This window comes from Pinus tabuliformis, chromosome Q (assembly GCF_031772625.1).
Source record: "Pinus tabuliformis cultivar Carrire ecotype Pingquan chromosome Q, CPIR1, whole genome shotgun sequence".
Taxonomy (NCBI): domain Eukaryota; kingdom Viridiplantae; phylum Streptophyta; class Pinopsida; order Pinales; family Pinaceae; genus Pinus; species Pinus tabuliformis.
Window position 1 is genome coordinate 1237821811 of NC_142296.1, and position 18738 is coordinate 1237840548.

At 39.5% G+C, this 18738-nt stretch overlaps 1 protein-coding gene across 2 annotated transcripts in view; it reads right to left on the bottom strand.

The window, feature by feature from the left end:
* LOC149224286 (Phosphatidylinositol 3- and 4-kinase family protein) overlaps positions 1 to 18738 on the bottom strand; it is a 328841-nt gene that overhangs the window by 207268 nt on the left and 102835 nt on the right. For both annotated transcript variants that reach the window (XM_089386063.1, XM_089386064.1), the window contains exons 10-11: positions 15994 to 16152; positions 15671 to 15853 (exon numbers count right to left, since the gene is read on the bottom strand). In XM_089386063.1, coding sequence (XP_089242189.1) covers positions 15671 to 15853; positions 15994 to 16152 — 342 coding nt within the window. The remainder of the gene's footprint in view (positions 1 to 15670; positions 15854 to 15993; positions 16153 to 18738) is intronic.

The window sequence follows — 18738 nt, forward strand, 5'->3', positions numbered from 1 at the left end:
GCTAGACGTTGAGTTGATGGGAGATAAAAGGTTATATCTTACCCTCAAGGACCTAGATCAGTCTTCTGCTCTTGAATGAATAGCCCATAAATCAATTGTTGCTTCGAACTCTTGAGCTATCAACTACACAAATGAAAAAATGGAGAGCCCAAATACCCAATATATACAAAAATTCAAAACTCAAAACCCCAAACCCCAAATGCTATACAAAAATTAAAATGGGTTAGAATTAAAATACAAGGGTTAGAAAAATTATTTACAAATATTTACAAAATAAAATTTTCCCTTAATAGCATGTAAATTTCGTTATAGCACAAGAGAAAGAGATTAAAAAAAAATGAGTGATTTTAATATGAATGATGTATGTAAATAGATCACCAACCAAAACCCTTCTGCAAAGCAATGTTTTAAAACTCCGACTCCGACTCCGACTCGGCTGAGGGTTGACTCCGACTCCGACTCCGACTCGGTATTGACTCGGTCGGCTCGATTTCAATGACTCGGTCCTTGTAAAAAATACATTAAATATTTATTTTTTATAAAAACACATAATTTTAAAGATTTTCATTCATGTTTCCAAACACACAGCATTAGAATATAGATAGAAGACAACATATGATCAAAGTAGGCTCTTGAATATATCCATTATATCAAAATGGCACCCAGTACATTGTCCAATACATACACGATGATGATATAGAGATCAAAACAAAAACACATAACCAAGGAGGCTATAAATGGCCTCTACAACAAAACTCTGTGACCAGTACTACTTGCTACTGCTAGAGTTGCCAACATCATCTGGCTCAGTGTTACTTGGGAGCAGGAGCGAAAGTGGAGAGCGAGAGCGAAAACGGGAGCGAGAGCGACATTTTGAGAAGCTCTTGGTTTGGGAGCGAATCCCAGAGGAGTTCGACAACCAATGTCACTAACATCAAGGTACATAGAGGGATTGGTGCTCTTGATTAAATACGAGTTCCAGAATCCATACCCTAATACATGACAAAATTCAATGGAAACATTGCAATCCTCCAATCCTGAAACCCTGAAAAACTGATAAGTCTTCTGGATTTTGAATGAAATCTAAAATTCTACTTTCTCCATATGAAATCCAATGAGGCCGAAACCACTCTCAAACATCCTGAGTCATTTCATGGTAATGTTAAAAATTTAAGTAAAAGGATGAAAATGAAGATCAAGGAGAATGTCACTTTTACTTTAAGAATTTAACATTACCATGAAAATTTATAACTGCTTGGAGTCCAAACCAACCAAAAAACAATTAAAAAATCCATTAAAATTTTATTAAATTGCAGTTTGACATGATGCTGGGCATTTTTTTGTGACTCGGCCGAGTCATAACAGAAACGGCCGAGTTGGCCGAGTCAGCCATGACTCGGCCGAGTTGGCCGAGTCAGCCATGACTCGGCCGAGTCATTCAATGACTCGGCCGAGTCATTCAATGACTCGGCCGAGTCATGGCTGACTCGGCCAATCGAACCGTTCCAAGGGCCGGGTCACAGCAGAGGGTAATGGCTCGGATCAACCCGGCCGTTTCGGTATCGAAACGGCCGTTTCTTAAAACAATGTTGCAAAGTACCCCATAAAATGAAAGCTCAGAATCCAAACACGGTTTATTCTTCCCCGCAATCTGTGAACTTGGAGACAAAAGGCTAGCATGCCTATGGATCGCTATTCAAAACTTAAAGGTAAATTGTTAGATCATAAGAGATTTAGACCTATAGAACCAAACCCAACATCTAAGGTGCTTGTCAATTTAATTGTCTTAAATTGTTACATAAATTATCGACTGGAGTTGGTAAACTTATGAAGTGCAAGTGCACTATATATGCTAGAAGTCCTTTTATTAAATCAGATTATTAATGTACATGATTGAGTTATTGAAATTTACTTCTAAGGATGTTTTTCATTTCTATATTACTCTTCAAAGAAAATGGATTTAACACCTAAAATTTCCTCACTCCTTTCTAATGAAATCAAAAATGCTCTTCACACTTGCAGAATGAAACTTAAAGCAAACTCACACTATCTCATTAAGAAAAATTAATTGATCTATTGCAACACAAATTTAATCTCTAAAAGCAGAATTATTCATCTAACATTCTAGCAATCCTTTGCATAAAAACAAAAATGAAATTGACTTCTATTCAAAATGAAAACCACACATTTACTCATTATCAATCACTCATGCTTTGAAATGAAAACCATAAAGAAATCACACATGCTTTGAAATGAAATACTGTAAAATGAAACTATAAAGAAATCACTCAAGCTCTAAAATGAAATACTCTAAAATTATAAAGAAATCTATGGAAAGCAATCACACTACCATTAGCATCATTATAAATCAATTCAAAAAAATGAATAATTAGTGAAATCTTGTTATTGCTATTTGATTGAAATCAAGACTGTAGAACGATTCTAAAACATGTAAATAACTACAACAAATGATAAAGAAAAGATATGAAAATGCAAAACCTTCACTGTTTGCAGGGGCCCTCCACAAACAGGCAGTCATAGAACTTTAATCGAACAGTCAGCTAGCATCAAAGCTTCATTCTTCATTAATAGATAAAATAAAGTTTGAAACAATATTGTTGCATATATATAATTAACCTTTTGTTCATGTTTGTTGCACGGTATTTATAAAAGCCCGTGTCAATAACTGTTCGAGGCTTTTACGCCTACCCTAGCTAACAGAGTTCTAAATTAAGATTCTAACAAATATCAAGATATCATTGCTCACGATTTGCTATTTGGCAAAGCAAATCGTGAAGCGTAGGAATTTCGGACTCTCACTCACCTATTCAGCAACAAGTTGACTTTACCCTTTGACCACACAATCGAACAATCCTTTGATGATCTGGTTCGGATGAATAGGAGGAAATCGTTAAAGGGATCAATCTCCACCTGTCCATATCTTTTTCCTCTTAGTTGGCACCTCTGATCTTGGTAAACCTCGGAATTGGCTACAAAAACATAGATTAGTTGCAAAATCATGCGAATTCGTAGCGAATACAAATATTAACTTCAATAATAAGGAACATTATTAAATATGAAAGATAAGACAATTAAATACTTTACCATGTCAAAAACCTTGTACTTTGATGCTTATTGATTTGATGATGATGGTCAAAGAAAGGAAGAATAGGTAAGGGAGAGTATCAAAATGAAACAATCATGAGGCTCAACATAAGGCAAGATACTTGTACCAATAGATTTTCCGTCATCCAACAAATGAAATAACAATTTTATGAAGCACGTATAATATTGAGCATAAAAATCATTAGCCCATACCACAGATCAGCAGATAGAAGAACACCATGTAATTGAAACCCCAAAGCCTTTCTATTATGAGAAATACAATTGCAACAGAGCAAGGCTCAATACATGTGTTACCCAAAGGTCTCGAGTTCGAATCACACCCGGCGCACGCTGGGGGGGAGATTGTTGGGCATTGGATAATCCAGCGCTCCCCTGTGTTTCGTGACATGGACTAACCACCTCTCGAGGATCTGTTAACTCTGGCGATGCGTCCGTTTACTAACACCTGTGGGTTTTGGTGTAACGGCAATCATGATCCCAACACATATTAAATCATCCAAAGATGATATGAGGAGCTTAATAGCTTCTTTATATAGAAAATAGGAGAATAGAACCCCTCCAAGTGGGAATAACAGCTAGTTGGCTTGATCCTCGTCAAAATAATCTCACATGTTGATCTTCCTTTGAAAATAACTTGATCTTTGTCGTTGCATTTTTTTTTTGAGGAAAAATTTGAATTTCTCTTAAAACCCCTTTTTTATTAATCCAAAAAATAATATTTTGGACTAATATCCTCAAAAATTTCACTTTGACTTAACCACCAAGGTCCAAGGGGTCAAATTTTCCTAAAACATCCATTTTCCCGTTGGTGGGAGTCCTCCAAAGATTAATTCTTTTTTTGACCCACGATTTTTTTATTATTTTCTACTTGGAGAGAATTTAATTTCTCTCAAATTATTTTTTCGACTCAAAATTAATTAATTTTCTGGCTTAGGATTTTTATTTAATTTTGCCAGAAAAATTAATTAAATGACTAGAGGTGATTAATTAATTTTTTCCGCCCTCAAATATTTTAGCCATGGTGTCTAACTATGAGTAACCATGCACTAAAATATATTGTACATCAAGATATTATAGTTTTTTTGGATTAATATCCTCAAAAATTTCACTTTGACTTAACCACCAAGGTCTAAGGGTCAAATTTTCTTAATACATCCATTTTTCCCTTGGTGGGAGTCCTCCAAAAATTAATTATTTTTTTGACCCGCGATTTTTTTATTATTTTCCACCTGGAGAGAATTTAATTTCTCAAATTATTTTTTTTACTCAAAAGTAATTAATTTTCTGGCTTAGGATTTTTTTTAATTTTGCCAAAAAAAATTCATTAAATGACTAGAGGTGATTAATTAATTTTTTCCGCCCTCAAATATTTTAGCCATGGTGTCTAACTATGAGTAACCATGCACTAAAATATATTTTACATCAAGATATTACAAATATATTCAACCCTTGGAAAGGGAAATACACATTAAAACATAGACCCTCAAGACACTACCCAATTTTGCAACACAATATGATCTAGTATGAAACCAAGTGTCTATAATAAAATAATTTAGTAATGGTGTCTAACTATGAGTAACCATGCACTAAAATATTCCTAAACACACTTTTACATAGACTCGATAAACACTAAGACCTTGTCAACAAATTCCACCTTAGCTTTGGGGTTATAATTGGAAGAAAAACTTTGTCGCTTATTCATGTTTACAAACACACATAATTCGGGGAGGTTAAAAAACTTCTAGAATGAAATCCTTTGACAAAAATCACAGGCTTGTTGAAGAATCTAGGGCAGGCATATTTAGGGTGATTCTTCGATACATGATAACAATTTGTGAAGTGTTAATCCAATTTCATCTTAGCTTGATTGTTTACTTCATTATTAGCATGTGTAAATTAACTTCATCAAACTACTATCAAAAAAAGAGACAAGAACAAAAATGTTTGGCTCTCTGCCAGGGCCAAAACCTCTCCCTCTTAGAGAGGAAAACCCATACGTAAATTCTTCTTATAGAGATTCCATTGACGAATACCAAGACCATGACCCTTGACACACTCTGCCTCTCCAAGACCAAGATATCAATCCTCCTTTCTGTCGCTGCTGAGATCATCCTCATTGCTGCACCATTCAAGTTGTTACTGTTGCATCACTGAGATCTATACTGATTGCTTCTTCATCATGTCATTGAGATCTCTTGGCTAGATTGAGCTTATGACCTTCAAGTCCTGAAGTCATAACTTGGGATAGGATCCTGACTATGCGTGTGCCATGATAAAGTCTTTTCCTTCATTATCATGTACTGAGATAGTCCTTGTTTCATTGATGAGACTGCTTCTTCTAACTATGTTGAGGGTATGGTATTGCTTCCTCTCATTATGAAGATACTGCTCCTCATCATTTGCACCGAGACTGTGATAGTCATAAGGACTGTATCTATCCTTTATCCTAGACTAAGATCTCCTTGTTCTGAGACCTAATGTAGTAATGTCGAGACTGTATCATGGTAGCCTTTCCTTAATAATGATTTGACTGTGTCTATAATGAGTGCTATTGTAAGAGCACCGAAATACAAGCATATACATATATACGTTGAGGCTGCTAGGAGACCGAATACTGTTTATTATGATGCCAAGACAGTACCTTTGTTTTCTTATGCAAATACACAGTGATACATCCATAATGTGAGATCTGTCTGTCCTTAAGCACCCGAGTTTATGACTACACCTAAAGCCCAAACGAGGTGCAGTCAAACCCTTTGTTGCAACTCAGCTTCATGCGGAATTTCAGATGACTACGGCTCCTCTTCATGATTGCGGCTCTCTACGGCTACATCCCTTGATTGCGGCTTCTGCTGCTACATCCCTTGTATGCGGCTCTCTCCGATTACAACCCTTGATTGCGGCTTCTGCGGCTACATCCCTTGTCTACGGCTCTCTACGGTTACAACCCTTGACTGTGGCTCTCTGCAGTTACAACCCTATGCGAATTCAGTCCTGCCCCTTTGCGGATACCCCAACGAGGTATTTATAGTGGTTGTGTTATATATCCAAGCCGACGTGACCTTGTCTTAAGCTGATGTGTCATTTAAATATATATTTAATTTATTCATTGAAGCCGACATGATGTATTTCCTTATCGCTTTGCTTGCAGACTTCGGAAGGCTTGTTTGAGGCATAGATCTTGGTCTTGGAGGGTTGTTAGACAACTTAGAAGACTTGTACATATTTACATGAACTCATAAAGAGTTTCTACATACATGACATGACTCTTTGACAGATAAATAAATCCTAAAGACATCAAGAAGAAGTCTTTTGGATTACACTTCTTGCTCATGAAACCCATGCAACAAGATTACAAAAATAATTTATTCTCTTTTATTACATCAAATACAAAGATCATGTCATTATGAAGACCGAACCTAGTTACACTTTCTTCAACAAGGCTTACCTAGGTGTTGTTACATGGCTTAATGGTCATACTAGCATCATTTACAATAATTTCTGAAAGAAATTGGGTTTACGATGATACAACTGGAAACCGAATGATGACATTGATTTGAAAAATTTTGATCCGTTGCTTTCTACTCTGCTTTCTTGGATATAGGATTCTAGATTGAAGGAATGTGAGAATCCAGAATCCTATATCCAAGGAAAAAAAGTAACATGAGATAGATATCCACTCTAGATCAAAATCATCATGTATATCAATTATATGAAACATCTGTTGGAATAGAAAACCTACACTAACAATGAAACATAAAGACATAAAATATAAATGCATAAAAAGAAAATTAACTAATGACATCAATGAAATCCTATCTAAGAGAGTAAGGTTAGAGATATGTTAAATTTGGACAACTAGGTCCAAACTCCATGTTCTGATGCTCAGATTAAGAGGCTAATATTTTTGTTGGATTCCTCTTTCTGAGAGGTGTAAAATCCATATAAAAATAGTCTTAATCCGATGAGCAGAACTTATATTTTGAATTTATTATTCTTAATAAATTATATGTGCAAAGGTCAGCCAGTTTTGTAATGTAGGCTCACATGCCCAACAGATGTGTCACACACCCTCATTGATGGATATATATATATATAGGAAAAGTTGGAGAGAATTTCATCACAACACAACTCACATCTTCCTCTCTCATCCTAAAAAGTACGAGCTACCTGGAGGACGAATTTCAGCCACATGTGGGAAGGACAAAGAGGATTTTTCTGCTGCTAGGGTTTCGCAGAAGTTTGACCAGCGTTGACTTTGGTCAACGCTTGGTCCAAACAAGCTGAAAACTTGTGGGAGGTTCGATTTTTGAAGGCCATACTACCTGGCACAAAAATCGATGTCAAAGGGTTGACCGTTCTGCTGCTGCGTTGACTTTTAGCTTGCTGCCCCTGCGTTGACTTTTCAGGACAGCGTTGACTTTTGTAGAACTGACTTGGGTTGACTCATCTACTGGTTGGAGGGTTGTTGTGACACATGCTGGGCTGGCTGACCAAAGGAGACTTTGCTGGTTGAAGCATCCTGTTGACCGCCGAAACAAACACATACATTTTTCTTGTTTCTGATTTGTCTTCTGTAAGATCTGCTTATATGTTCTATCTGCATTTTGCTTATCTACTTGTATGATTGTTGTGAGAAAAGTGAAATTGCTCTTAGCATAGAACATATACAAAACTTTACATGGTATCAGAGCTGAGGTGAAGACAAACTCTATCTATAGCAATCATCATCGAAGGAAATGGATTCCTCTAAGCTTGAATTCGGGGAGAATGACAAGCTGACTAGAAGTGATGACTTCCATGCCTGGAAGATGTTATTAGATCTCAAATTAGAAGATCATGATCTCCTAGATCATGTGACAGGGAAGATTCAAGAACCTCCATCAAATGCCTCTGCTGCTGTTAAACACAAGTATAAGAAGGGAGAAATCAGAGCAAAACTGCTGATCAGGGAATCCATAAATAAGAGTCTGGTTGCCTACATATCTGAACTAGGCATATCCAAGGAGATGTATGACAAACTGATACTTATGTCCCGAGTAAACAATGTGAACCAAGTGTTATTCCTCAAGAACAAGTTGAAGAATATGAAGAAGGGCCGAGACGAGTCTATTCAAACTTTCTTTATGAAGTTGACCGAAACCAGGTACAATCTGCTAGCTATCGGGGAGACAATAGCTGATCGTGAGATGGTTCTCACCGCACTTGGAGGACTTCCATATGAATGGCAAGTATTCACAACTACCATTCTCAACAATAATACCATCCCTAACTTTGATGAGCTTCTGTCTAGATGTATGCAAGAAGAAACAAGGATGAAGGAATTTGATAATGAAAGAAATGCTGCCTATGTTGCTCATTCCCGAAAGAAGAACTCTGGTGGTTCCAAGGACAAAGGAAGGACTAAGACTCAAAAGAAGAAGGGTAAATGTTTCACCTGCCATAGGACTGGACACTATGCTAGAGAATGCCCCTTCCAGAAGAATTCTCCCGATAGTGACGACAACAACAACAACCGAAGGAATGGGAATCAAAGAAATGACAAATCCAAAGGAAAGAGGAAGGCTCACTTTGAAGGAAACCATCCACCTTCTAAAAGGACCAGAAATACCAGGTATGAGGAGTCTAATGTTGTTGATAAAAGAAATGAGTATATTCTAATATCTGCTCTCTCAGCTGCATCTCCGCCCGACACTATGGATGTCTGGCTAATCGATAGTGGTGCCTCAAGACACATCACCGGATTCAAGGAAGCACTTTCTGACATGGTTGAAAGGGATACTAATATAGAAATTATCCTTGGGGATAATGCCACTTATCCTGTGAAAGGGACCGGGACTGTGACCCTCCACTTGTCTCAAGGACAAGTCCTCCATCTACAAGATGTACTCTATGTACCCAAATTGAAGAAGAACCTTGTGTCTGTATCTGCCATGGAAGACAAAGGATTCAATGTAACTTTCTCTGATGGAAAGGTACTCATGTGGAAGAAGAGCTTCAAGGAAGCTATCTCACTTGGTTTTAGAGTTGGTACACTCTACCAGGTTGGAGGGAGTCCGTTGGGAGCTATGACTTGTGATACTATCCGTCAAACCGAACTATGGCACCGAAGATTTGGACACCTTCATTACAAGGCTCTTCCCGAAGCAAGGAAGGTGGTGACAGGGATGCCTGATTTTGGAAATAATCATAAAGGTGTATGTAAGGGCTGTGCTGAAGGAAAACATACAAGGGGACCTTTCCCCTCAAGTGTCACAAAGACATCTGAGATATTGCAACTGGTCCATTTTGATCTTTCCGGTATGTTGCCTGTAACATCCCTGGGGGGATGTTCTTACTATATGACATTTACTGATGACTTCTCTCACAAAACCTGGATATACTTCTTGAAGAAGAAGGATGAGGCTTTCATGTGGTTCCGTACCTTCAAAGCCTTGGTGGAAAATATGACCGGAAAGAAGATCAAGATTTTGAGGACTGACAATGGCACTGAATATGAGTCAAATGAGTTCAAAGACTTTTGCAGAGAAGCTGGCATTAAGAGGGAGACTACCACTGCATATACTCCTGAGCAGAATGGTGTTGCTGAACGCAAGAATAGGACTATTGTGGAAGCTGCCCGTGCCATGCTATGTGACCAAGGTCTTCCAAAGTTTCTATGGGGAGAAGCTGCAAATACTGCTGTGTACATTCAAAACCGATGCCCTCATTCCGCTTTGGACTCCAAAACTCCCGAAGAGGTTTTCTCTGGTAAGAAACCTGATGTCTCACATTTTAGAATTTTTGGATGTCCTGTCTATTTTCATGTGCCGAAAGAAAAGAGAAGTAAGCTGGATGCTACTGGGAAGAAAGGAATGTTTGTGGGCTACAGTGAGACTTCTAAGGCATATAGAGTCTATGTACCTGGTCAAAGGGAAGTAGAGATAAGCCATGATGTCACTTTTGACGAAGATGCTTCCCTGAAGAAAGTAGTAGATCTTCCTAGATCTGAAGAAAACCATGAAGAAAGACCTGGAAATCTGGAAGAACCCCAGGATGAGACTATGCCTGATGTTGAAGGGCCAATGGACCCTATTGATCCTTCCCCTTCTCTAGGAAAGAGGCCATCATGGCTCAGGGACACCCTCGAAGATGCTGAGGGTCATGCTGCCCCAAGGGGAACATTCCGAGAAAGCAAGAAGCCGTGTAGATACCAAGGGTATCTAGCTGCCATGAGTACTATTATACAATCTGAACCTGGATCTTTTGAAGAAGCCATCAAGCATCAAGTCTGGAAGGATGCTATGCATGAAGAATATGAGGCTATTATGAAGAATGATGTCTGGGATGTGGTCCCGAGACCGAAGGACAAATCTGTTGTCACCGCTAAATGGCTCTACAAGATTAAACATGGATCTGATGGGAGTGCTGAAAAGTTTAAGGCAAGATTTGTTGCCCGTCGCTTCTCTCAAAAGGAAGGAATTGACTATGACGATATATTTGCACCTGTGGCTCGATATACCACCATCCGATCCATCATAGCCCTTGCTGCTACGCAAGGATGGAGTCTTCATCAGATGGATGCCAAGACCGCTTTTCTGCATGGTGCAATAAAGGAAGAGGTGTATGTAGAACAACCTCTGGGATTTGAAGTTCAAGATCAAGACACTTATGTCTGCAGGTTGAAGAAAGCCCTCTATGGGTTAAAGCAAGCACCCAGAGCTTGGTATGAGAGGATGGATAGTTACTTGATGAAGCTGGGCTTCACTCGAAGCAATGCTGATCCAAACCTTTACTTTAAGGTTGAGGAAGGAAAGCCTCTCATTCTAGTGCTGTATGTGGACGACCTCTTCCTGACAGGTGATGACCCTCTCATTCATCAATGTAAGAGGGAGCTTGCTGCTGAGTTCGAGATGAAAGACCTAGGACTGATGCACTATTTCCTAGGCCTGGAGGTCTGGCAGAGACCTAGAGAGATTTTCCTTTCTCAAGGAAAGTATATTGTGAAGCTTCTGGAAAGATTTGGGATGGTGGACTGTAAGTTCGTGTCGACACCAATGGAACTCAACTTTAAGAAGTTGAGTGGCAGCGCTGCAGGGCCTATCTTGGCCAATCCTACTGAGTATCGTCAACTCATAGGAGCTTTGATGTTCTTAGTGAACACCCGTCCGGACATATGTTTTGCAGTGAATACTTTGAGTCAACAGATGGTTGAGCCTCATCATTTTCACTGGGTTGGTGCCAAGAATCTTTTGAGATATCTTCGGGGCACGATAAACCATGGGCTGAGATACACTGCCGGGAGTGTGATACTCCGGGGATATACTGATGCCGATTGGGCTGGCAGTGTGGTGGATCGTAAGAGCACATCTGGATGCTGTTTCAATCTTGGTTCTGCTTCGATCTCATGGATGAGCAGGAAGCAGAAGTCGGTGGCTTTGAGCACCGCGGAGGCCGAATACATTGCTGCTAGTATGGCCTGTTGTGAAGCAGTTTGGTTGAGGAAGCTCTTTAGTGAGCTGTTCCAACATGTGCTAGATACCACTGTAATACTCTGTGATAATCAGAGTGGGATTCGTATGACTGAGAATCCTGTGTTCCACGACCGATCCAAGCATATTGATATCAGGTACCACTTTATCCGGGATATGGTACAGCGAGGCGCCGTAAGGCTCGATCATATAGGAACTGATGAGCAGGTCGCGGATATTCTCACTAAGCCCCTGGGGAAGGTCAAGTTCCTAACCTTCCGTGAGAGTCTTGGTGTCGTGGAAAGACCCTATGATGTGGGTCCTGTTGGACGATGAGCTCTGGGAGCTCTGGGGGGCTTTGGGGATAGCTTCTCGGAGCTATAAGCACTCATAATGCTTCTGCCCCACCCTTGTGATTATTGAGCTGGTTCGCCACTCATTTAATCTGTGCCCCGTATGCATCCTACCCATTGAGTTCAGGGCTCATGGGAAGTACCTCTCATTTGGCCAATGAGGTGTGGAAAAGCTAGAGACTATTAGCAAAGACTGATGGATGCATCAGAGATTGTCGTACTCTCTATCTAGGATGGCATGGTCCAACCACTTGATCTGGGATCAAGATTTGTGAGGTCTGGGACCTCTGGACTGATTATGTCAGTCGGGGAATGATGTCTTTGTGACTGACCCACTTCTGTTCTGAAATAAAGAAGCCAGCAAAGCAAGTTTCGGCGGGATGACTCACGATGTTAATTGCACTAATAGATGGAGTTCTCCCTAGTTGAGAGGGAGTGTTAAATTTGGACAACTAGGTCCAAACTCCATGTTCTGATGCTCAGATTAAGAGGCTAATATTTTTGTTGGATTCCTCTTTCTGAGAGGTGTAAAATCCATATAAAAATAGTCTTAATCCGATGAGCAGAACTTATAATTTGAATTTATTATTCTTAATAAATTATATGTGCAAAGGTCAGCCAGTTTTGTAATGTAGGCTCACATGCCCAACAGATGTGTCACACACCCTCATTGATGGATATATATATATATAGGAAAAGTTGGAGAGAATTTGATCACAACACAACTCACATCTTCCTCTCTCATCCTAAAAAGTACGAGCTACCTGGAGGACGAATTTCAGCCACACGTGGGAAGGACGAAGAGGATTTTTCTGCTGCTAGGGTTTCGCAGAAGTTTGACCAGCGTTGACTTTGGTCAACGCTTGGTCCAAACAAGCTGAAAACTTGTGGGAGGTTCGATTTTTGAAGGCCATACTACCTGGCACAAAAATCGAGGTCAAAGGGTTGACCGTTTTGCTGCTGCGTTGACTTTTAGCTTGCTGCCCCTGCGTTGACTTTTCAAGACAGCGTTGACTTTTGTAGAACTGACTTGGGTTGACTCATCTACTGGTTGGAGGGCTGTTGTGACACATGCTGGGCTGGCTGACCAAAGGAGACTTTGCTGGTTGAAGCATCCTGTTGACCGCCGAAACAAACACATACATTTTTCTTGTTTCTGATTTGTCTTCTGTAAGATCTGCTTATATGTTCTATCTGCATTTTGCTTATCTACTTGTATGATTGCTGTGAGAAAAGTGAAATTGCTCTTAGCATAGAACATCTACAAAACTTTACAAGATATGATACAAAGGATGTCTTATGGCATCAAATGTCATCCCTATGGTTCAATCCAGAGAACCTGTCCACTCTCTAGTGAATCCATAGGTTGCTTATCAAACATTCCTTGTTGAATTCTGATTCTCTTTGGTTGATGAAGGATTTCATTATTACATCATATATCTTTATCAAATATGTTCCTTTTCCGTTTCTTGTTTGTGAGATGAGATGAAGAAGAATGTCGAACAAGCTGAAAGAACTTCGTCACTACTGCATTGTATTCCAAAGGATTCCCTTGTGCTTCAACTTCTTCGTCGTCTGTGTGAAAATTTGAAATCCCCAAATCCCTACTGCAGCAACTGATTATATTTCTCCTACTGAATCAAGTTATTTACAATATTATACAGTAAACATCGAAATAAATACAACTGCAACCTTCACAACTTAAATGATATGCCGAAACAAGAATTGAGCAAGAAGAAATAACCACACACACAATTGACACCATTTTTTTGGACAAATGTCCCCGGAAAAACCCAATGCAGGAAAACCGATGTAGCAATTGAGGATTTGTATTATTAAGTAGTAGTTTTCCTAATACAATTCTTCGGATGCCCAAACTAGCAATCCTATACAAAGATCTAACTAGGCAAAAAGGTAGTGAGATGATCTCACCCTATCACTGGAAGATTTGGCATTTATCTGTGCTAGAGATGAGCCTTTGCACAGTATTGTGTCAAACAAACGCAGTCATTGCGTCGTTGTTGATGGGACTACGCTGCCTCTATGCAATACTGTGTCACACCCACGTAGTCAATGCGTCACTACTTTTGGGACTGCATTGCACCTCCTCTCGATCCTGTGCTGGCTGAAAACTTCGGCCCTCTGGCCTCCCAGTCTCACACCCCGGCTCCGGCGCTAGATCCCCACTATTGCTTAGCAGAATTTCAGACTCCCTCTGAAACTCTGTGTGGCCCCGCGTCAGCCTCTCTGGACATCTTTCTGCCCTCTGTGCCTTCTACTCTCCAGATTAGGAAAACTTGCTCGTCTTCGAGTGTAATTTACCAAAACGATTTCTGGGTATTATGGAATACATGTGTCCTAGCATCCTTGCAAATTTGAAGTTGGTCTTTAATTTGAAATACCTTCATGCCGTATGAAGCATGCTGTAAATCTATTATGTTCTTCTATGAGAGGTAATTTGATGTCCCAGCTAGTTTATTGTTCTCCTTGCAAAAAAAAGTCATTTGGTTTGTAGGTTGAGACATAAAATATAAAGTACTTACTTGTCAAACAAAGATACCTCCTTGATGATGTCTTCCTCCTTCAAGAATGACAATGCTTCTACTTCAATATAAGGGGAGATGATCCTCTTCATTCAAAGATGTTTGAGATGTGATCCTTTCTTCAATGAGAGGGAGATCACTTTGATTTTGATGATGAAGTGCTTTTCTTGCTTCCTTTGGTTGATGATTGTAGAATGTGGAGGCCTCCAAGAATACTTCAAGTGTAGAGTCCTTCTTTCTTGGAGGTAGGGTCCTTGAGGTCTTTTCTTCTTCTTCCAAGAGTTGTGATGATATGATCCTTGGGATGTGATGGATAGTCTTCTTTGATACTCCAAAGAGAAGCACTTAAGCAGCAACCTAGGAAGTGCACTCCCAAACCGCTCCCATTTGGAAGCAATTTTTGGGAGCATGCTCCCGCCAAAAAAAAAAATTGCTCCCTCCCTAGTGTTTTCATAGGTGGTTAATACTTATTCTACATAGAGGTGTTGCAGCACCTATAGCTTAATCCAGAATGTCAAAAGAAACTATCCCAATGAAAATGAGCAAAAAGCTTGGTTTATGTACACTACAACTTGAGGTTGTTGACACATTATTCTGAGCGGGCTCAATTTGATAGAGCATATATCACTTGGGACAACAACCTAGAGGAGGATAATTTGGAGGATGGAGCCTTACATTTAGAAGAGTTGGAAGCAGATTTCTTTTCTTTTCTTTGCAAAAAAAAAAATGGCTCTACTGTTCAACACCCTTGTAAAAGTATGTGACAAAGCTAGTGAGAAGGAAAAGGGTTGGAACAACAAATTTTACATGCTCCCATTGTAAAACAACCTACACTAATTCATATACTTGTGTAAGAAAGCATCTCTACAAGATTATATTATAAAATTGTATGAGTCAAAACTTGTGATCAAGTGCTAACAAAAGGTAGGAATAGATACAGAAAAAGACCCAGCTGCAATACAATTCCCTCGTATAAACCGAGGGTTGCCTTCTAGGGCAAAAAACCCTAAATTAACAGAAATTCTAACATCAGATCTTCCGTCTGCAACAATTGTACTGATCAGCCATATAACCCATATTAATGTCAATGGATGCTGTCCTCTGAACTCTAAAAGAAGATACTATCATTCAGAAAGAAAAAAAGCTAAACATGAGGCAGACAAACGAACACCACAAACAATGTAACTTTCAGGTATACCTGTAGAAGACCCTGAGCTGTACAAGGAGCATAGGAAAGAGAATGAAAAATCCATTCCCGAACAATCCGCTGCAACAAAGAACGTACTGTAGCCACCCAACTTGGATCAGTAGCAAGTGCAGATGGTACATGATTATTGACTGAGAAAAGCAATGAGTCCAAACAAGATGAATTCCACAAAATCTGCAAAAAGAACAAATTTTCAACCTATCAAAATTTCCAATCCGCACTGTGCAATGTAAGTCAATGCATTAATCATGAATTTATTAATCCAAATGAAGCATTTTTAGAAGATTTAAACATACAAAGACTAGACTGTCTACCTGTGGAAACCTATTTCTCAGCTGACTCAACAAACTGATAGATATGTCACGGACATGTTCATCCCGGTGAGATACATTTTGTATAAAGAAGCAGGCATGTGCAGAAACTATAGCCTCTCTCTTCTCTGCTTCATCCCCAGTTGCAGATATCCTGTCTTCCTGGAGTTAAAAATAACACCCACTCGTTCATCAAAATGATGACTACATCTGTATCAATTAATAATCTGATGCCAGAGTTTATGTTTAATAAAGTCATATTATTATGTATCATACTTGGTACTTTTAACTTAAAGAAGAATCTGTAATAAAGTAAAGTATTAACTAGCTTCTATTTTATGTCTTGCCACTTTGATAGGTGGTTGTACATGTGATTTTCTCTCAAACAAGACATCATTAGTTTGTGTATCACATTATTACATTGAACAATATAATCTCTTCTTACACATCATTTACACTTTTTATGCTTTCTGCTTGTATGAGGTTTCACATTGTGATTTTGATTTCATTGATGGAGATTTGCTGCTGGTACCTTGGAGCCTTTGATGACAATGGGGAAAACACTCCTTCATTGAGAATCCTTTCTTCTTGGCATTGGAGATCATTGGTTGAGGAGCTTCACTTCTCTTCTTTGGGGATTATGCTTGCTGGTTCGGTGGTATTCACACATTTGCTCGCCTTGTTGATCACCCCTTGGTTCCACATTTGATGGTTATGGAGCATGCTATCTCATCATGGTGTGCTTTTGGCATACTTGTTTATATTGGAGGTGCTACATCTTGTTCATGGATTATGGTTCTAGCCCCCCAGGTTAGATGATGATGTTAGGAAGTGCATTTTTCATGATGTTGTTGGAACTTCCTAGTGACTTTCAGCATGGTGAAAAGTTTTCCGAGTCTTCAAAGTTTTCTGGGCAAGCCTCTGCCTTGTCAGAGTCAGATTCAGAACTTTAGAACAGGCCCGGAATTCCTTGTCAAGGTATGGGAGCACAAATATTGGGTGTCCTCAGCAGTAGTCACTCAGAATTTCCCCGACACTGACAAGTCCAGCACATCGGGGGCTGTGACATACTTGGGTGGCCATATTTGCTGTGTCAAGAGGCCCAACACAGCCATTGAAGTGCGATCCCTAAATCCTAAAGGGGTTGTCCCCTTTAACATTGAGAATGGATAGGCAGAGAAGAATGCTCACAGGTATTGGACATCAGTAATTGGGAGGGATCGGGCACTTCACCAAAACACCCAAAGTGGAAGTCCCTGATGCCAGCCATCCTAATAGATTTGTCAAGGAACAGGAGATCTTAGCATTGGATCATTTGGAAAAGCGAAAACCTCTAGCAATCTTCGGGAGAATCAGGAGCACGTTTTAATGGGTTGGAGGTGTTACCCCTAGTCTTATGACCGACAAATGCTGCGACTAGGAGCCAGTCCTCAAAGGGCTGTTGAGCTACCAGGCATCGAAATATCCTGGCAATTGGCATGTCGGGTGTCAAGGAAAACTACCTCTATTCAACCAAAAACATCTCCCCGACATCACAAAAACCCAATCAAGAGGGTGATCTTGCAGGAGCTAACATGGACATGATGTATCAACAATTTGGCGCAGACATGTTGCTAACATGTTGCCAACATGTCAATGACATGGCACCAAGTTAGACGTCATGTGGCAGCCGCAATGGTAGTGATGTGGCTATTGAGTCATCAAGTCATTGGCCCATCAGCAAATCAGTTATCCTACCATCGACAAATCGTGTTGAAAATGATAGTGAGAAAGGGTTCCTTGATTTGCGCCTTAATCAAAGGAACCACAACAAGTTTCTCCTTAGCATGCTCCAATTTCCTAAAAGTTAGAATGAATTCCTATAATTTAGGATTCATTCCTAAAAGTTAGGATGAGTTATGAAGCAGTTAACTAATGTGCTGAAGTGGAAGGCCAAGTTCTTGTCTTCTAGTGCGAGTTAATTTGGGAAAAGGACTAGTGATTGAATCTCAAGTTCTAGAATTTAGATGAGACGCATTGCATGAGTTAGTTCAACTCAGTTAACTCATAAATCACAAAATCAATTTCCTAAAATATAATTTGCCAGATTTTAGCCATTCGAACGGTTTTATAAAGAGGAGCGAAGGCACAATTGTATCATTATTGAGCAAGAGTTTGTGTGTGAGCTTGTGAGAGAGTGTGTGCAAGAACGAGCTTGTGTGTGAGTTGGTAGAGAGCAATTTTCCTTGGGAATTGCGCTAAGAAATAGGAGGAAATTCCTATTTTATAGGGGCAGCCTATGCGCTAGGATTTAGGAGGATTTGCGCTAGGAAATAGGCCTCCAAGTGTGTGCAAAGGAGAAGGAAAGGAAATCAAGGTCTTGTAGATTGTTTCAACCTTAGTTCAAGCAGGGAGATCATTATATTCTCTATTGAGACAAAGTTGTATTTGTAAGAGATCTATTGCTCAGTCTTCTATCAATAAAATTATCAAGCAAGCAGAGGGTTTTCCCAGTTGGGTTCCCTAGAAAAATTTGTTATTGAATTGTGTGATTGTGTATTTATTTTTGTTCTTATTCCGCTGCAAAAAAAGTGGAGAAATTTTGTGTCTATATGAAAAGAAATTAGTTTCAGATTGTCGATATTAGCAGTTGCAAAATTTCGTAGACTTTCTACAAGTTGAGCATTAGATGGTCAGCCAATCGAACCATCAACCCATCGGCAACTCGAGCATCGAGAGGTCCGCCCAACAACAGTGTCAAGTGATCGG